The following is a 17167-nucleotide window of genomic DNA, read 5'->3' on the forward strand; positions in this document are numbered from 1 at the left end:
GAGATATTAATTTATATTGTAATGGGTCATTCACTGAGGATTCAGTAGTTTCTGGTGGCATTGCTAGGTGTTACACCTTCTGTCCAAGATATGGGGAATGTTAAAGATATTTTTGTACTTAATCACAAGATGATTTAGAATAGCAAGCTGTTGCTTTCCTCTGATTAGAGCTGATCCTTGGGTAACCCATGATGAGTCACTGGGATTTGAAAACTGAAGCTAGCAGAGGGGCTTGGTCCTGGTCCTGCCTGTGCCTGTCTTGCACCTTTGTGTATTTTGAGCAGGCAAATATAAATACTTCGGGCAAAGCAATAATACAAGTCTGCTGCCTTCATAGGTGATTGTAGTTGCTTATGCAAATGGGAAGCACAGATAATGCATTTGCAGAAAGGTGGGCGTGAAATTGGATAAAGGAGAGATTTTTTTTTAATGCTATAGCAAAATAAAACCAGAATGTTCTTGTTTTGTTTTGTGCTGACTCACTGCAGAGTGTGGAAGCTACTGCCTAAACAGTAAGTACTGCAAATGATGTGAAAACTGCTCTGTCATTGTGCATCTTTATCTGCTCTAGCAAGCTGATCGCTGGATTTCCATTAAGCCGGGCAAGCTTCTGTCAATAAGCCAAGACATTTTCTGGGATTATATAGTACTTCCTTAAAACTTGTCCTGTTTTACTATAAATGCATCCATAGCACCTGCCAAGTGTGAAGCAGTGTCTGTACAGTGTTGCTGTATCCACAAAGCGTCAGGGACAGGAAGCCAACTGAGCACTTTGGTGCAGGTGCTACTTTAGGCTGTACTGCAGGTCAGAGCTCACTCCTACTTGTCATGAGAGCTTTGGTCCATGTTTGCCAGCTTGTGATGAGCAGATAGTGAAGGTATTTGGTCCTAGATCACATTAATGGCCTTGTTGCAGTTGCAAAGATCCTCCATGCATCCAAGGGTACTGCTAATATTCCCTTGATTTTCTGTGGTCAGATTCAGTGCAGCAGGTGAAAAGCATACCGAAGAGCAAGAGGTAAATGCTCATAAATCTCTGTAGAGGAAATCAGAGCACAAGAGTAAGGGCTGCTGCATGGTATGGGCACATTCCCCTGTTCAAGGCAAGAACAGGGCTCTATTGCCAGAATGGGATGTGATGGGGAAATATGGGCTTCTTTCACACTCTGCTGCCATCCACCATGCTAGAGGCAGCCCAGTGCAGAAAGAGTCAGACCTGGCAAGGAGTCTGTCTTTTGCAATCTTCCAACAATGATGGCAGGTCACAGTCTGTGACTAACTGTGGTTGTTTCTTTAGACACATTAGGCAACTTTCCTGATTTCACTACAGATGAAAATAGGTGTTTCTCACTACCTAAAATTCTCAGTCTTGGCACTTAAAGCTAAATTTCACATTGCTGTCGTTGGCTGCCAATTGTTATATATATATATATATTACAGTGAGCTCTTAAAGTGCAGCCAGTCTCTGCTTTGCTTAAAGAAGTCAAGCAGCCCTGCTCTGAAAAGACTGAAGTTGACATGGATAGGATTAGCTGTAGGTTGAAGGAACTAATTCTCAGGAGGAAAATAGGATGAAGGCAGCTATGTAAAGGAATTTGTAAAACTGGCTTGTATTAAGGTATCTGTCAGTTATAAGAGATCATCAGCAAACTTTAAGATGTTCACTTGAAATAAAATCTGTTAAGGCCAGTGCTCATGGCCATCCAAAGCCTGTGTATGAGGGATGTTCAGTAATGTATATCACACACAAGAGCTATTTCGCCAAAATTTTCTCCGTGGCCAGCAGTACAGCAACTCCAGGCCTAGCTGCAATCTGTGCTGCTGTTGTCCCAGCAGCAGTATACCACAGTTGTACCAGAGGCTTTCCCTGGAGAAATAAGAAATGCTGTGGGGGGGATATTGATGACCGCCAAGCAAAACACCTTTCAAGGCAGGACTGTAGCATGTTGAATGCACACACCAAAAGATTTTGCAGCCTCTGTCCTACAGTCTTCAGTGTAGTTTCAGTTGCTTTTGATAGTCCATATGGACTAATAGGTGCACCCTTGTATGTCCTCTCTGGAGATAGCCTCCCCTGACACTGCACCCCAGAGATGAGCCCTGATTGAGCAGTAGACTCTATGTGTGAAGTCACATATAAAAGAAGAGAAAGTGGGGAGGCCACATGTGCTTCCTCCCAGCTTTGCTTTGCAGGAGTCAGAGGTCCTAGCACATGATGCTGCATTAGGAACCAGGGAGGAGTTCCTTAAACTTAAGAGCAAAAGGTGGATAATGCATAAGCTTTGGCAGGAGTTGCCTTGAACCACATGGAGAATCAGAGAATGTGGAAACAGACATAAAAATAAAACGTGCAATGTTTTTTTGCCAGTACTTCATATTTTCCAGCGCTAACATTTATGTGGAGAAGTACATTAGGCATGTGACATGAAGGCTGGAAGAAGAGCAGCTGACCACAGCTTAAACTATCTCAGCTACTGCCCCTGCATCTAAGTAGCAACTGGTGATGCCTTTTTGTAAACCAGTGTGAGTCCAGCTCAGTCTTGTGCCACCAACAAGCATCTGTCAATGCAGGAAATAAATCAACAAAACAGCTTTGTCTGGTTTTACCTTTGCATCTATTTCTGTGTCTGCTATCTGACCTCATCTTTATTTACTTTTCAGCCATTACAGAAGCCATTGAAGTCCCACAATTTATTGGTCGTAGTTACCTCACATATGATAATCCAGATATATTAAAAAGGTAATGTTTCTCCTGTGAATATGAATACTCTGTTAGCCATTATAGTGCTAGGAGCCTTATGCATGAGGCTGTTGTATTTAGATGTTTTAAACTGTACTTGCCATATTTCTAAATTTCAGGGAAAAGTGTGTTTTCTACACATACTCTTATGGCTCAGTTTGTTATGATATCTGACCATATTGCAACTTGTAGAGAAATAGAATGCACACTGTATATCTGGTGTGGTGGAGGACAGGTAGGCACATTCAGAGAGCAAAGAACAGTAATACAGGACCTGTATCTGTAAGGAAACGAAGGATTTTAGTTCTTGCTTTAGACTAAAATTGTTGTCCTCACCTTTTTTTTTTCTTTTACTGCTCTGTACCCCTTGAAGATGCACAAATTCCAGTGAATTGTGTGTTGTTTCAATACTAAGCTACTAGCTTAGAGGAGGATTCACAAATACCCTCACATACAGCTCAGTACCTCTCATCTAACAGAACTTTCTGATTTGCCCTGCTTGTGTTTCTGTGAGCACCAGATCTACTGGATGTTCTCAAAATTTGCTTGTTAGACTGGGTTTTCTCTTATTTGTGTAGAGTGACTGAGTAGCTATAGTGTTTAAGATTCTGGAAGAAGTTCAATTCTGCTACTCCAAAATGCTGGAAATGGGAATGCTAACCAGAGTTCCTCATGTTTTATCATTCAAGAGAGTTATCATAGAATAGAACAGAGTTGCAAGACAATAGCCCAGAAGACCAGGGAGAAGAAACGCTGCATCATCTTTTATGTTGGGATTTTTTTGTTTTGTTCTGTTTTGATGAAGCCTGTCCTAGTTCAAAAGCTTACTATTATTTCCTTTTTATACCTTTAAACAGGGTGTCAGGATCAAGAACAAATGTGTTCATGAGGTTCAAAACCACAATGAAGGAAGGCCTTTTGATTTGGAGGGGAGACAGTCCCATGCGACACAACAGTGATTTCATTTCTCTTGGCCTTCAAGAAGGAGCATTAATATTCAGGTAAACTTTTTCTCCTTTATTTTTCTTGCAGACAGCACAGACAGGGCTCAAGGAAATTGCCACAACACTTGCTGCATGTTTATCCTTTGATATAGTGTGAGACAGCTATATTCTCAAGACTTTGTGCATGGGACCCATTGTTGTCCAGGAAAGGATGGGATTTGAAGAGGTAAATGTGAACCAAGCTTTACATTGCTCCTGCTCACTCCCTCTCTTCCTCCCTCCCCCTACCATTTTTAAGAAATCTGTGATTTTCTCGGTCACCTTATGAGGGTAAAAGTACTGTCAGTAACTCCCCTCCATGATTTTTGAAACACTTGTGATTTCAGTTAAGCAGAATGGGTGAAGGGTTTCTCAGAGAGAGCATGGATCAAGGAAAAGCTCTGCTAAATTCTGTTCTCACTGCAGGCTCATTCTTCAAAGGAGATTGCATGTGGGAGGAGGGCTCCTGCCTTCTCAAACCCTGAAATAGTCAATCCTGTAGAATAGGAATAGAATAGAATAGAATAGAATAGAATAGAATAGAATAGAATAGAATAGAATAGAATAGAATAGAATAGAATAGAATAGACCAGGTTGGGAGAGACCTTCAAGATCATTGCATCCAACCTATCATCCAACACCACCTAATCAACTAAACCATGCAACCAAGCACCCTATCAAGTCTGCTCCTGAACACCTCCAGTGATGGCGACTCCACCACCTCCTCAGGCAGCCCATTCCAGTGGGCAATCACTCTCTCTGTGTAGAACTTCTTCCTAACCTCCAGCCTAAAGCTCCCCTGGTACAGCTTGAGACGGTGTCCTCTTGTTCTGGTGCTGGTTGCCCAAGAGAGGAGACCAACCTCTGCCTGTCTACAACCTCCCTTAAAGTAGTTGTGGAGAGCAATGAGGTCACCCCTGAGTCTCCGCTTCTCCAGGCTAAGTAACCCCAGCTCCCTCAGTCTTTCCTTATAGGGCTTGTTTCCGAGGCCTCTCCCCAACTTTGTTGCCCTTCTTTGGACACACTCCAGTAAGTCAACATCCTTCCTAAACTGAGGGTCACACACCTAGCTGTTTTCAAGCTTTGTTACTGCCACCATCAACAGAACTACTTATTTGAGAAATCACAGAATCACCAGTATACTTACAACAAGAAACAAGTAATATAACTGTTGAAGAGCTGAAATTGAGAAGTGTTGGAAAACATTAAGCAGAACTTTGGTTCTTTTTCCAGAATCTCTTTCTCCCTTGCAGATTCTTAGGTAGACTCCATGCAACTTTTTACTTTTGAAAGCCCTATCATTCCTCACAATCCCCTTTTGGGTTGTGGTAGACAAATACTGAAACAACAAACTAGAAATTCCATCATTATTATGGATTGTTGTGAAACACAACATCATATTGATTGAGGCATAACATGATATTGATTAAATAACAATGATTTTTTAAATAATTTGTGCTAATTTGAAGCTACCTTTTACTTGATGTACCTGGTTGTTGTTTGCTGCTGTGGACACATAGACAGGTTACACACTTCTGTTTAAATTACAGTATTGTAAGCATTGTTGCTGTTTTGGTGTTTTGGTTTTGTGTTTTTTTTGGTGGTTTGTTGTTTTGTTTGGGTTTTTTATTTGGTTGGCTGGGGTTGGTTTGTTTGTTGTTTTGTTTTGTTGGGGTTTTTTTAAGCTTTTTTCCCTCCATGTGAGTTTGTGTGATTAACTTTGCAAAATTCCTTAGTTTAAAATGTCTTTGGGAGAGGCTGGTAGTAAGTGGCCACTGTTCTATTCTGTTGATTTTCTAGACACACTGACTTTTTAATAGGGTTATTACTTTCCCCAGAAATTAAAATACACATAGGTTTTAGTCTGAAACAGATGACTTTTAGTGAAATATCTGTACCTTCCATATGCATTTAGGAAGGTGGGAAATTAAGATCCCAAAGTAACACTGTCATAGATCCCTGTGTACTGAAAAGAGAGCACTGAAGAAGATGGTGAAAAGAGCAAAAAATCTTCTTTCAGAAAGACTATTTCTCATGCTACTTTTCCACCTTTTGAGAAGTGAGCTCAGGATTGTATCAAGGCTGTGAAATGGTCAGAAGTACTTTCCTGCAACCCAAAATTAGGTATCTGTGCTCTGGTCCAGTTTGAAATTCAAAACATACTTTTTTCGTCTCCATTTTCTCTGGCCTTGCAGAGTAGGTTCCCTGGACACTGTAACTGCTGCTGTAAATACTCTCTGTTGCACTCTGCTTCTGTAAAAGATGACCTCACTGTTGTGGGGGATCCTCTGTCATTAGGGATATAAATCTCATTTTTATAACCAAAGATCTAACACTTAGGTGCAATCCCAAACACCTGAATTCCCCTGTATCTCTTGATCTAGACTGGTGTCTGCATCCTGAGTATAAGGTAATGCTTGTTTGAGACTCACTTAAACCTCTAGGGAGGAATCAGATTTAAGTCAACCATATTGCTCTGGCCAGCTCATGACTTAGCATGCTGTTCTTAAGTACTTAGCCCTGGCCAGGAGCTTAATTCCAGGTTCAGCTGTATTTGAAGAAGTAATAGTGTTTGTTTTAATCTATCTAGCTCGGTAGAGGCTGAAGGCCAGCAAGATAGCTTAAGTTAATTCATTATGCTTACTTAGGCAGCTGTGTACCCAGTGACTCTCTTTGTTGTAGCATTACTTCACCTTCATGAAGGTCAGCCCAAATTTCTGGGACGCAGATATTAAGGTGCCTAAAATTTAAATATGATGATGCTGTGTCTACTGAGTAATATTTGTAGCATCGAACACAAAGAAATAAACTGAGCTGCAACAGAAGCAGTGTCATGCTCATTTCTGCATTTATTTAATAGACTTTGTCCTTTCTAACATAACAGGTCTCTAGCTTTCCTATAACTCAGATGATTTGTAGATCTGCTCTTGTAATTATTTATTAACTGCATTTGTGTCCTCGTATTTCTTTCTTGCATTAGGCATTTCTTAGTCACTGACCTTCATAACCTCCTGTTTCAGAGCGGAACTGCTATGCAGAAGTCCTTTTCTTGCTCCCATGGGTTGGTAGTGATGGTGCTCACTGATCTGGGAAGGAGGGAGTTTTGCCCATAGCTCCATAAGTCTGACTTTGCAAAATAAGTGTATTGCTGCTGGGCTTCCAAATGATACCACCAGTCACCTCAGAATTTGAGCCATAAGGGGAGATTTGGGGACTGAGCAAGTGAGGCCCAGAGTGCCTCAGAGTAAGAGCATCTGAACAATTTGGCATGCATCTGATCTTTCCAAGGGAGGCAGTAACAATCTAATATTTTTTTTTCCCAATTGTAGCTACAATTTGGGCAGTGGCATTGCTTCCATCATGGTGAATGGCTCTTTCAGTGACGGCCGCTGGCACAGAGTCAAGGCTGTTCGGTAAGCACCCATGCTTCATCTGGGAGGTGTTTCAGAGCTACCCTTGCTGTTAAAGGTGCTGACTAGAGTGTCTTGATGGTGGTCAGGTGTGAATCACTGTGGCTTCATGCTCTGACATTGTTTAGGAGTTGCACTCCCTAAGTTAGCAGCTTGACTGTTTCAGGACAACAAAGATTTCTGTATTAGAGGTGACAGTGCCAACTCTGAACAGCCCAAGGCAGGCTGCCAAAGTCATGCAGGGCTATTCTGGGGCTATGACAGACATTCTATTAAACCCATACCATTGGGGTTAAGAGTATTTTCTTTAATGTCTGCATTTTGAAATTCCCTACTGAGCATTTTGTGGGTTGGCACAAACACTGGAGCACCAACAGGGTATGCCTACTTTTTCTATTTGGAGGAGGTGCAGACATCTTGCACTGAATATATAACTCTTATTTATAACTTATTACCTCATGGGAGGCAAGTGTGCCCAGAAGAGAAAGTACACGTCCCTCTCCTGATGAGATGTTGGTTCCCTGGAAATCACAGTCTGATATTAGCACAACTTGTTACAAAATTTCAGTGAAAGCAGATGACCATCAAATAGCTCTTCTCTCAGTGCAGTTGTTGACCATGTATGAAATGGCAGTGTTCTAAAAGCTCTGGTAAAAAACAAAACTGCTTGTAAATATGTTTTACCTTAGCTTGCCTGCTTCTTCCCTTACAAGGAAGCTTTTGCTTCTTACTTTTTATATTATATTTGATTTTTAGCAGCATATCAGAACTGCTCATCCTCTCCTCTATCCTAGATGTGCAATGTAATTTCCCCCCCATTTTTTCTCTTCTATGATTGTGTTCCATGGCCTTCACAAGTCTCTGACACCTTAGGCCCTGAAAACTCCCACCTTGAAGGGTCTGGAATGCTGTAGTACAGTGGTGTTTGTGAGGCTTCTCAACATCAGACCCAAATGTCTGCTGTGAACCTGCAGAGCATTGAGTTGCCCTGCTGTCCTAGTGAGAGGGAGATGCTGCTGCTACTCCTCCTCCAACCTAACTGTATGCTGGATGCATGAGAGTGATTCGTTTTTTGTTTCAGGGATGGACAGTCTGGCAAAGTAACTGTGGATGATTATGGTGCTAGGACTGGTAAATCCCCGGGAAAGATGAGGCAGTTAAACATCAATGGAGATCTCTATGTAGGTGAGTGCTCACCGTTCATAGTCAGGACCCGGATATATTTCTGTGTTTGTGATGCTGGCTGCAAGACAGGGCATCCCTGCTCTGTCCCATCTCAAGGTGAAGACTTCAGAGGGCAGCCTCTGGTCCATTAGAGCTTGATTTCTGTGGGGAGGCCTCTGTTGGTGAAACTGGGCTGAACTGGTATGAGAAAGAACCAGCACCCTGGGGTGCACTGTGGCACATTCAGCAGTTGTATAAAGTGAGTGGTAGCCACAAACCCTGCACCTTTTTGGGTCTCTGGGCACAAGCTTTATCAGGTTTTACTGATGCTACGTTTTCTGGAATAAATAATTACTATCCTACTATATCACCAAGCTGAGTGGTGTTGTCAATACACCAGAGGGATGAGATGTCATCCAGAGGGACCTGGGCAAACTGGAGAGGTGGGCCCTGGTGAACCTCATGTGGTTCGATAAGAGCAAGTGCAGAGGTCTGGACCTGGGCCGGAACAATCCTCGATATCAGTACAGACTAGAGGAGACAGTGTTAGAAAGCAGCCCTGAGGAAGAGGACTTGGGGGTGCCGATGGTGCTGGGCATGAGCAGGCAGTGTGCGCTTGCAGCCCGGAAAGCCATTCACATCCTGGGCTGCATCAAAAGAAATGTTGCCAGCAGATCCAGAGAGGTGGTTCTGCCACTTTGCTCTGGGGAGACCTCATCTGGAGTACTGTGTGCAGGTCTGGAGCCCTTAATATAGGAAGGACATGGACCTGTGGAGTGTGTCCAAAACAGGCCATGAGAATGACCAAGGGGTTGGAGCACCTCTGCTATGAAGACAGCCTTAGAGATCTGGGGTTGTTCAGCCTGAAGAGGAGGACAGGAGGACCAGCAGCCTTCCACTACCTGAAGGGGGATGGGGAGAGGAAGGAAGGATGGGGAGAGTCTGTTTACAAAGGTCTGCAGTGACAGGATAAGGGGCAATGGCTTTCAGCTGGGGAAGGGCAGATTTAGATTGATGTTAGGAACAAGTTGTTTACTATGAGGGTAGTGGAACACTGGAACAGGTTGCCCAGGGAGGTGGTTGAGGCCCCTTCCCTGGAGATAGCAAAGGTGAGGCTCCACAAAGCCCTGGGCAGCCTGATCTAGTTGCGATGTCCCTGCTGACTGTGGGGAGGTCAGACTAGATGACCTTTGGAGGTCCCTTCCAGCCTGGACCATTTTGTGATTCTATGATTACCTCATGCTTTTTCCCCTCTGCAATTCTGAGTCCTTAAAAGATGTATTAAAAAAAAAAAAACAACACACAAAAACAAACCATGGAGCAACCTGTAAATTAAGATTCACTTCTGAGGTGCACTGGGAATGCTAATAGTTTTCCTGGCTGTGCAGTCTGCCAAGCAGGAGCAGACACCTATGCTGGTGAAGAGTTTCTCATCACTGCCTTTCTCCCAGGTGGCATGAAGGAAATAGCCCTGCACACGAACAGGCAGTACATGAGGGGCCTGGTGGGCTGCATCTCCCACCTCACACTTTCAACCGACTACCACATCTCACTTGTGGAGGATGCCACCGACGGGAAGAACATCAACACATGTGGGACCAAGTGACAAGAGAGGAATCCTGGTGCTGAGGACCCATCTTGTGCTTGTGTGTGTGGCTGAGTGCAAGCTGGCTTCACAGCCCTCTATGATGAGCCCATGTTTCCCATATGGGAAGATGGCAAAGCCAAAGGGAAACACCAAAAAAAACCCCAAAATATCTCCTTTCCTCTCCTTTCCTGGCCAAACTAAACTGAGTATTTTGTGTAGGACGTGTCCCCTCTACCCTTTAATGTTTAAGAAATGCTAAAGGTTGTGCATTGATGCAAATGGCAAAAAAAAATGTGTGACATTATGGGTAGCTCAATGACTGTATTGTGGTATTTAGGTTATCTTTTGTAGTACCAAAGAAAGCAGTCTTAACACCTGTGTTCATCCCAGCCTACAGTAGTACAATGACTGTACTGTTTCAGCACATACACCATCAGGCAGTGCATCTATGCATTCAGATTTATGTGCTGGGGTGTGTAGTTCTCTATGCCACTCTCTGATTTAGCTAAATTATGTTTTGTCTGGTGTAAATAACAGCTACAGTGACTGGTTTAAAAATACTGTTGTTTGTTGAGAAGGAAAGATCTTGAAGTCTACTTTTGTATTACAAGCAACAAAATCAATGAACCAATTTTGTAGAAGTAATTTTATACTTGTATATTTTTTATAGCAGAAGCAGACCTGCTTAAGTGGTATCACTTTTAACATTTAGACCTCCTATACAGTTAGCCCTTTGCACACTTTCCTAAAAATAGCAGTGACCTGTGGTTTAAATTTGTTATATGAGAAGCTCAATGTCTGTATTTTACAGTCTTGATGGGGATATTTGTGAGTTATGACCAGTTTTTAATCTTAATCTTTTTGTTTTGTAAATTTTGACAGTTCAAAATTGTACATTATTGTGTTTTCCTGTCTTAAACAGATTAAAAGATTAAGGGGAAAAAAAATAGAGCAAAAGCTTTCTACTGTGGTGTTGCAAATAATTATTTTTTTTTCCTTTTTTCTTTTTCTGAAAAATGAGAAAATGGATGTGCAAGAGGTCTTGGTGGGCCACAGTCCTCTTATAATAAGATGGTTTTTAGGCACTGGACCAACACTTATGCAATCTTGATTGCCAAACTGTGATTTAAGCAGGCAAACAGAGTGCTGCCGAGACACTAAGGAAATGGTTCAGAATTTCATAAAGTCTTTTCTTCCTTAACTCTTTGTTCAAAGCAGACCAATGAACCATTACAGAAAGAAGAGAGACCCACCATGCAGCATGGCACCCCATGGTTCACAATGTGTTGGCATCAGGAAAGGCACAAACCTCAGCAGCACAGGCTCCTCTGAACGAGTTAAAAGGACCTGATATGGCAAAAGCAATGATGTTTAAGAGGTTTCTGCTGCATTTTCATTGTGCCCAGAGTGTTCCTGGCTCTCTAGGAGCTAAAACATGGTCCTGAGACTTGTCCCAGCTACAGCTGACTGTGAGCAGCTGCAGGCTTGAATGGAAAAAGTAATGGGTGGTACTAGGTAATGGCATGTGCAAATAACTGCCAAAGAGACCTCTTGTACACTCTAGAGGGCACACCTTGATCATTTAGGTGAAAGATCTTTCCTTCCTTGTAGGTATTGCAGCAGTGGTCAAAACCAAATGCTTGTTAAAAGTAGAAAGAAACTGAAAAAACATGGTGGTACTACCCTGAAATATACACCTGCATTCTGCCCACTGTTTCAATCACACTTCAGAAAAACTGTCTGTAAGAGATATGATCAGGTTGTGGAGGAGCTGGAGGTACTCACAAATGTCCTTCCAGGTGAAGCTAAGCTTGGGGAACCTCATGGTGAGAGAGAAATCTGCACATAGTTGTAACAAAGCAGGATAAAGTATATGTGATTAGGATGTGGCTTTAATTAATTAAATTTAATATAAATTAATGCCATGTGATGTAAAAGAGAAATGTGCAGAATTTTAACGGGGAAAAACTAAAATCTTTGGAAGCCAAAGGTCTTGCAGGCTGCCCACTGCAGCAGCCCGGCAGTGATGACTGGGCTGTGTCTCAGCTGCTGGCTGCTGGCAAGGTTAGGCTCATGTTTTATGAGCTTGAGGGGTTTCCCAGATGCCAGTGACCTGTCCTGACCTGGTACAGGGTAGGGACAGCCTGGCTGGCTGTACCTCTAGTCATGGGGACCTGCCATTCTGCCAGTGATGCGGGCACAGCACTGCTCCAGAAATGGCATCAGCCTACACTCTGTCACATATGTCTCGCCTTTCCCATCCTTTCATTTCTGTCACAAGAATTGGAGAGTGGCTCCAAGACAAACATCTGGTGGGAGAGGTCTCTATTTTAAGATAATTTACTGCAGAATAACAGGTGTTTTGGTACAAGGCACTGTTTCTTAAGAACAAAAGCTGCCCTTTGAAATGCAGGGCAAGGGAGGAGGGGAGTGGGTAGGAAATACCTCCGTTGTTGTTGTGGAAAAAGAAGAGCAACAAACAGCAGCTCCCCAAATGTCTCTTTCCAACTGTGTGTATCACCACGCAGGAATTCAGAGCTGGCAGCATCACCCTGCTGCAGCGTATATGGAGCACGAGCAGCACAGCTGCATGGTGCCGTCCAGGCGGGGGGGAATAGCAAAGATGTTGTGGGGTTTGAGGCTTTAAAAAGAAAAAAAAATAAAGGAAAAAAAAATCCTTTCTGCATCTTCTAAAAGAAAGTCTGAGAAACTTCCAAAGAGGAAAGCATCCTGCATCCACATCTTGACTCTACCTGATGAGGTTTGGGGCTGGGTGAGAGTCAGGGGCTTCCACTCAAGTGCCTGATCAGGAAGTAGGTGCCAGAATCTCAGGCACATCTGACCAGATGTGAAGGCAATGCCACCTCCGGCACCCCACCCCCTGATGCTGGGCCAGGAAAGGAGAAGGGAAAGGCAGGCAGTGCATGGCAGAGTGCTTAGTCATTTTCCCAGGAACTGGCCTGGATGTGCTGCTTACTGTCTTCAAGGTTGTTTATTAATCATGTTATTTATTGCTAAGGCCTTATTAGATGCTCGTCACGACCCTGGTGGTGCTACAGGATGAGCTCTTTCCTGTTGACAGAGCTGTGTCCTTTTTTTGCCATGGGTACCTCTGCAAATCACCAGTGCCTCTTACTGATATTTAACCCCTTTCCTAAAATTGATGTTCTTAGCTTTCTTCCTAATTTTCCACACTAATCCTGTAAGACATTTCCTTCCACTTTCCAGGACTAAATATTCCCTTCACTGCCAACCTTGGATAATCTGGGTCAGACTTTGTGCTAGGCACTGGCTTTTGGGCAGAGCTGCTTTATGCCTGCCCCTTGCCCTTCCCAGGTCACAGCTTATCTTGCTGCTCTCCACCATTCCTCCATCTTCCTGGGTTGAAGTTTACTTAAGTCATCCTAAAGTAAAAAAACAAAATAAAAAAAACAACCAACCAAAACCAAGCAAAGCAAAACAAAACCAAAAAAGAAAGTAAAAGAGATGTCAAAGGGATCTAAACACAGATAAGAGTGCTGGTCCTTGTGATAGGCAAATTCTTCCTGCACTGGTGTGCCCTGAGTGCACAGAGGTGGCGCCTGGGAGCTCTTTTCCATTCCAGTGCTCCCAGCATGTCCCCAGGGAGCAAAACAGCAAAGAGGAGGAGGGATTAACGGGGCTGGGAAGCTGTCCTGTCCCCTGTAGCACATTAGCCTGTCACAGGTGCCTGATAAAAGTTACTCTTTTGACAGCCAGGATTTGCTTTTGCAAAAATAGTTTCATTCTGTTGCTAAAGCAAAATAAACCAAGGAGGAAATTGTCCTGAAGGGTCAGTCCCCAAAACATGCCCTAGCTCAGGCAATGGGCTAAACACCTGCGAACGTGTTAACCTGGTCAGTTCCTGGGGTACAGATGGTCAAGGCAAATGTGTAGTACATGTAATTAACCTTGTAAGCACCCATAAATGTGCAAATCTGGACACTTCCTGGGGTCCATATAAACATGTAGCACTTGTAATTAACTTTGTAACACAGCTGTGAACTGTGTGTGCCCCTGGCCATGTTTGGATATGCCCCATCCTGGAGGTCCAGTTACCAGGTTTCTCTGTTACCAAAGGGCATTGGCTGTCTTGGGACAGCATTTAAACCAGCTGAGAAGGGAGGCCTCTGCCTTGTTCTCCCCCAGACAGCAACAAGAGCCAAATGCTGCTGGAGTGACAGCCGAAAGGCCTGCCCTAGCAGAGCAACCTGGGCCTTGTTCTTACCACGAAGGAGGCAAGAGCCAAATGCTGTGAGAGTAGCAGCTGAAGAGCTTGTCCTAACAGGCAAGAACTACATCTGGGCCTTGCACCTGGACCAAGGCATAAAGGGGAAAAGCTCCAAGAGAACTGAATTCCAGAGGAGTCATGGAAAGGCTACAGCCCAGTGATGGAGCAAAAGAGGCCCCTAGCCCTCTCCAATCCAAGAGCCACTCGAATGATAGTCACAGCATCTGGGAAGACACCAGACAGAGGAGCAAGTTGTGAGCACTCAGCTAATCTGCCACAGAATCCCATGTGTGGGAAACTGCAGACCGCAGCACCTGTATTTCCTGTTTGAATTGCTCTATTGGAAATTCTTAGATCAGTGTCTGAATCATTTAACTGTCTTCATATGCGAAATGTATCACTCACAACTGAGTAACAGAACCTGTAAATTCATTTTGTAAATAAGTTATGGCGGTGTTTGAAGATTCCACCGCCCAAGATATTAAGTAGTAAAACATGTAAAAAGATAGATTTTATTACAGAAATGCATCATTATAGGTCTGCACATGCATCTCCCTGCATGGCAGCATTGCCCCTCATCAGGTAAATCTCACTGCAAAGGTCTAGATAAAATGCAGATGTGGTTTACTCATAGAGAGCTACAGACACAGCCCATCAGTCAGGTGTGTCTTTCTATCAGCATATTATTTCTTGGTGTGCAGGCAGTGGGGTTTTCTCTTCTCCAAAGCAACACCTTACTCCCTCTCTGGAAGAGACCAAGACCTGTCTGGATGCATTCCAGTGTGATCTGCTGTAGGTGATACTGCTCTGGCAAAGATGGGGGTTGGACTAGATTAGATGATCATTCAAAGTCCCTTCCAGCCCCTAACATTCTGTGATTCTGTGACACCTGAGTGGGACGCGATGATCTTGAAGGTCTCTTCCAACCTGGTTTATTCTATGTATTCTAAGGCATCGCCTGCTCCAGCAAGCACATCCCTCGCTCCCACAGCATTTTTAGAATAGACTAGAAATAGAACAGAATAGAATAATCCAGGTTGGAAGAGACCTTCCAGATCACCGCATCCAACCCATCAACCAATCCAACCCACCTAAACAACTAACCCATGGCACCAAGCACCCCATCAAGTCTCCTGAAAACCTCCAATGATGGTGACTCCATCACCTCCTCAGGCAGCCCATTCCAATGGACAATCACTCTCTTTGTATAGAACTTGTTCCAGACATCCAGCCTAAACCTCCCCTGGTGCAGCCTGAGACTGTGTCCTCTTGTTCTGGTACTGGCTGCCTTTTCTACTGGTCTGAGGCACCACAAGCCTGACTTGTTCCCTGCTCAGCCGATCATATGTCCCCGACCCTGCACTCAGGCACTTCACACATGATCAACAGGCTGGTGCTAGCATTTGCAGTTGCTGCAGCTCTGTAAGGTCCTCACTTTGCATCCCCATGGACGGGAGTCAACTTTGCTGTGAGTACCTTCTCAGCCTCCCTGTGATGGAGGCTGCCTGGCAGTGCTAGTGTCAGCTGCCATTTCTCTCCACTATCCATTCACTGTCAGAGCCTTTTCCTTTGCTTATTGTGCACAGGACAAAGACACCACTGTTCCTCTTCCCCCAGCTATTTCTTTTTAAAGCTTCTTTCAGTCTTTCTAGGAAAACAATGGTGACAGTTCTTTCAACACCCATCCCTACAGGTTGTGTCTTTCAGCACCACAGGTTACTGTGGGGTATGCGAATGTCCTAGAAGAAATGGAGCCACAAGCATGACATTCAAGCTCAGAACCCAGCAGCTTTGCAACCTTTTGTTTTGTAGATCCTTAAATAGTTTCTAGTGCCCTTTCTTTTCCTTCGGTCTTCCTTGATAGAGCTTTTAATGTTGGTGTGAGCAAAGAAGCAATCACCAATTTATCATAATGTTTGGGCAGTTTTCATTTGAACTGATTACTCTTACCAAAAGACAGGGGTCTTGGGGTGGGGGGGGAGGTTGGTTGGTTGGCTTGGTTTTAAGAACTAACAAATGTCTCATATAGAGGCACTGTGTAACCTTTATGTGTTGGAAGTAACTTTATGTGGTTGATGGATGCTAATGCTGCAGCCTGTGGCATGTTAGGAGCAACACAAGGAGAGTGAAGCAGAAGGATGTGTGCTGGAACAGAGGCAGGAAACATGGATGGTGTGACTCCCTCTCCCACCCCTATGTTGAGAAAAAGGGCAGTCCACAAGTGTCATTGTTACCCAATCTTTAAGCTCAACTGCTGTGATTTTGTAGCACAGCGTATTTTCTTGGATTGTCTGCAATGCTACATGAAGCTCAGACTGTGATTTTCTCTTGTTGTAGGAGTGCCTCATATATGTACCCAAAATTTAAAGCTCCAGCTCACAACTGGCTTAGGGTATTTCATGTATAGTGTTTGTGAACTGTAAACACGACATGGCAGGATAAGGTCAGCTACCGCTTTCTGGGCTGTCTTTGTTACTGGAGATCCTTGCCCTGGTTGGCCATGGGGGTAAACCAGCACAGGTGAGAGGTTGCATGTAGGCAATGTATGCTGCAGGGATGTTTGCCACAGCTGAGCATCCTGCACCAGGACAAGGTTGATGGTGTGCATTGAGAGGTCAGATTCACTTCACCTCTCCAACTGCCAGAGCTCCCCCAGCTAACTGCTCTGCACCCACTGTGTATATGACCTGGCTCTGCATCTGCAAAGAAACCCACTACTTTTGTGCTTCTCTGATGCTGCCAGAGTATGAATACTTCTATGCCAGTGGATTAGGGGCCACAGCTCTTTCTGAGCTGTGTTAAATACCAAACCCAAGAGGGTTAGTTTGGTTTTGCCAGGGCTTGAACAAGCTGTGTCTGAACAACTTACCGTATCTTCAGAGGACATTGCCACACCATTATCCTTCTACTTCTTTTAGGCACAGATGATGACATGAAACATGTCTTGAACTCATCCCTGCTGTTTGTGCACTGGCCAGTTGTAGGGATTGATAGCACACCTGTGGGATTTTACCTGTGGAACAAGCAAAGCCT

At 43.9% G+C, this 17167-nt stretch overlaps 1 protein-coding gene across 2 annotated transcripts in view; it reads left to right on the forward strand.

The window, feature by feature from the left end:
• EGFLAM (EGF like, fibronectin type III and laminin G domains) overlaps nt 1-10846 on the forward strand; it is a 100861-nt gene extending 90015 nt beyond the window's left edge. Inside the window, exons 19-24 of one of the 2 annotated variants that reach the window (XM_054178567.1) lie at nt 489-512; nt 2662-2740; nt 3598-3741; nt 7053-7136; nt 8215-8318; nt 9749-10846. In XM_054178567.1, the coding sequence (XP_054034542.1) occupies nt 489-512; nt 2662-2740; nt 3598-3741; nt 7053-7136; nt 8215-8318; nt 9749-9903 (590 nt within the window). In that variant the 3' untranslated portion in view covers nt 9904-10846. The remainder of the gene's footprint in view (nt 1-488; nt 513-2661; nt 2741-3597; nt 3742-7052; nt 7137-8214; nt 8319-9748) is intronic. The other variant, XM_054178568.1, reaches the window with a different exon arrangement.
• Nucleotides 10847-17167: the final 6321 nt, after the last annotated feature.

This window comes from Dryobates pubescens, chromosome Z (assembly GCF_014839835.1).
Source record: "Dryobates pubescens isolate bDryPub1 chromosome Z, bDryPub1.pri, whole genome shotgun sequence".
In the NCBI taxonomy this organism is placed as follows: Eukaryota; Metazoa; Chordata; class Aves; order Piciformes; family Picidae; genus Dryobates; species Dryobates pubescens.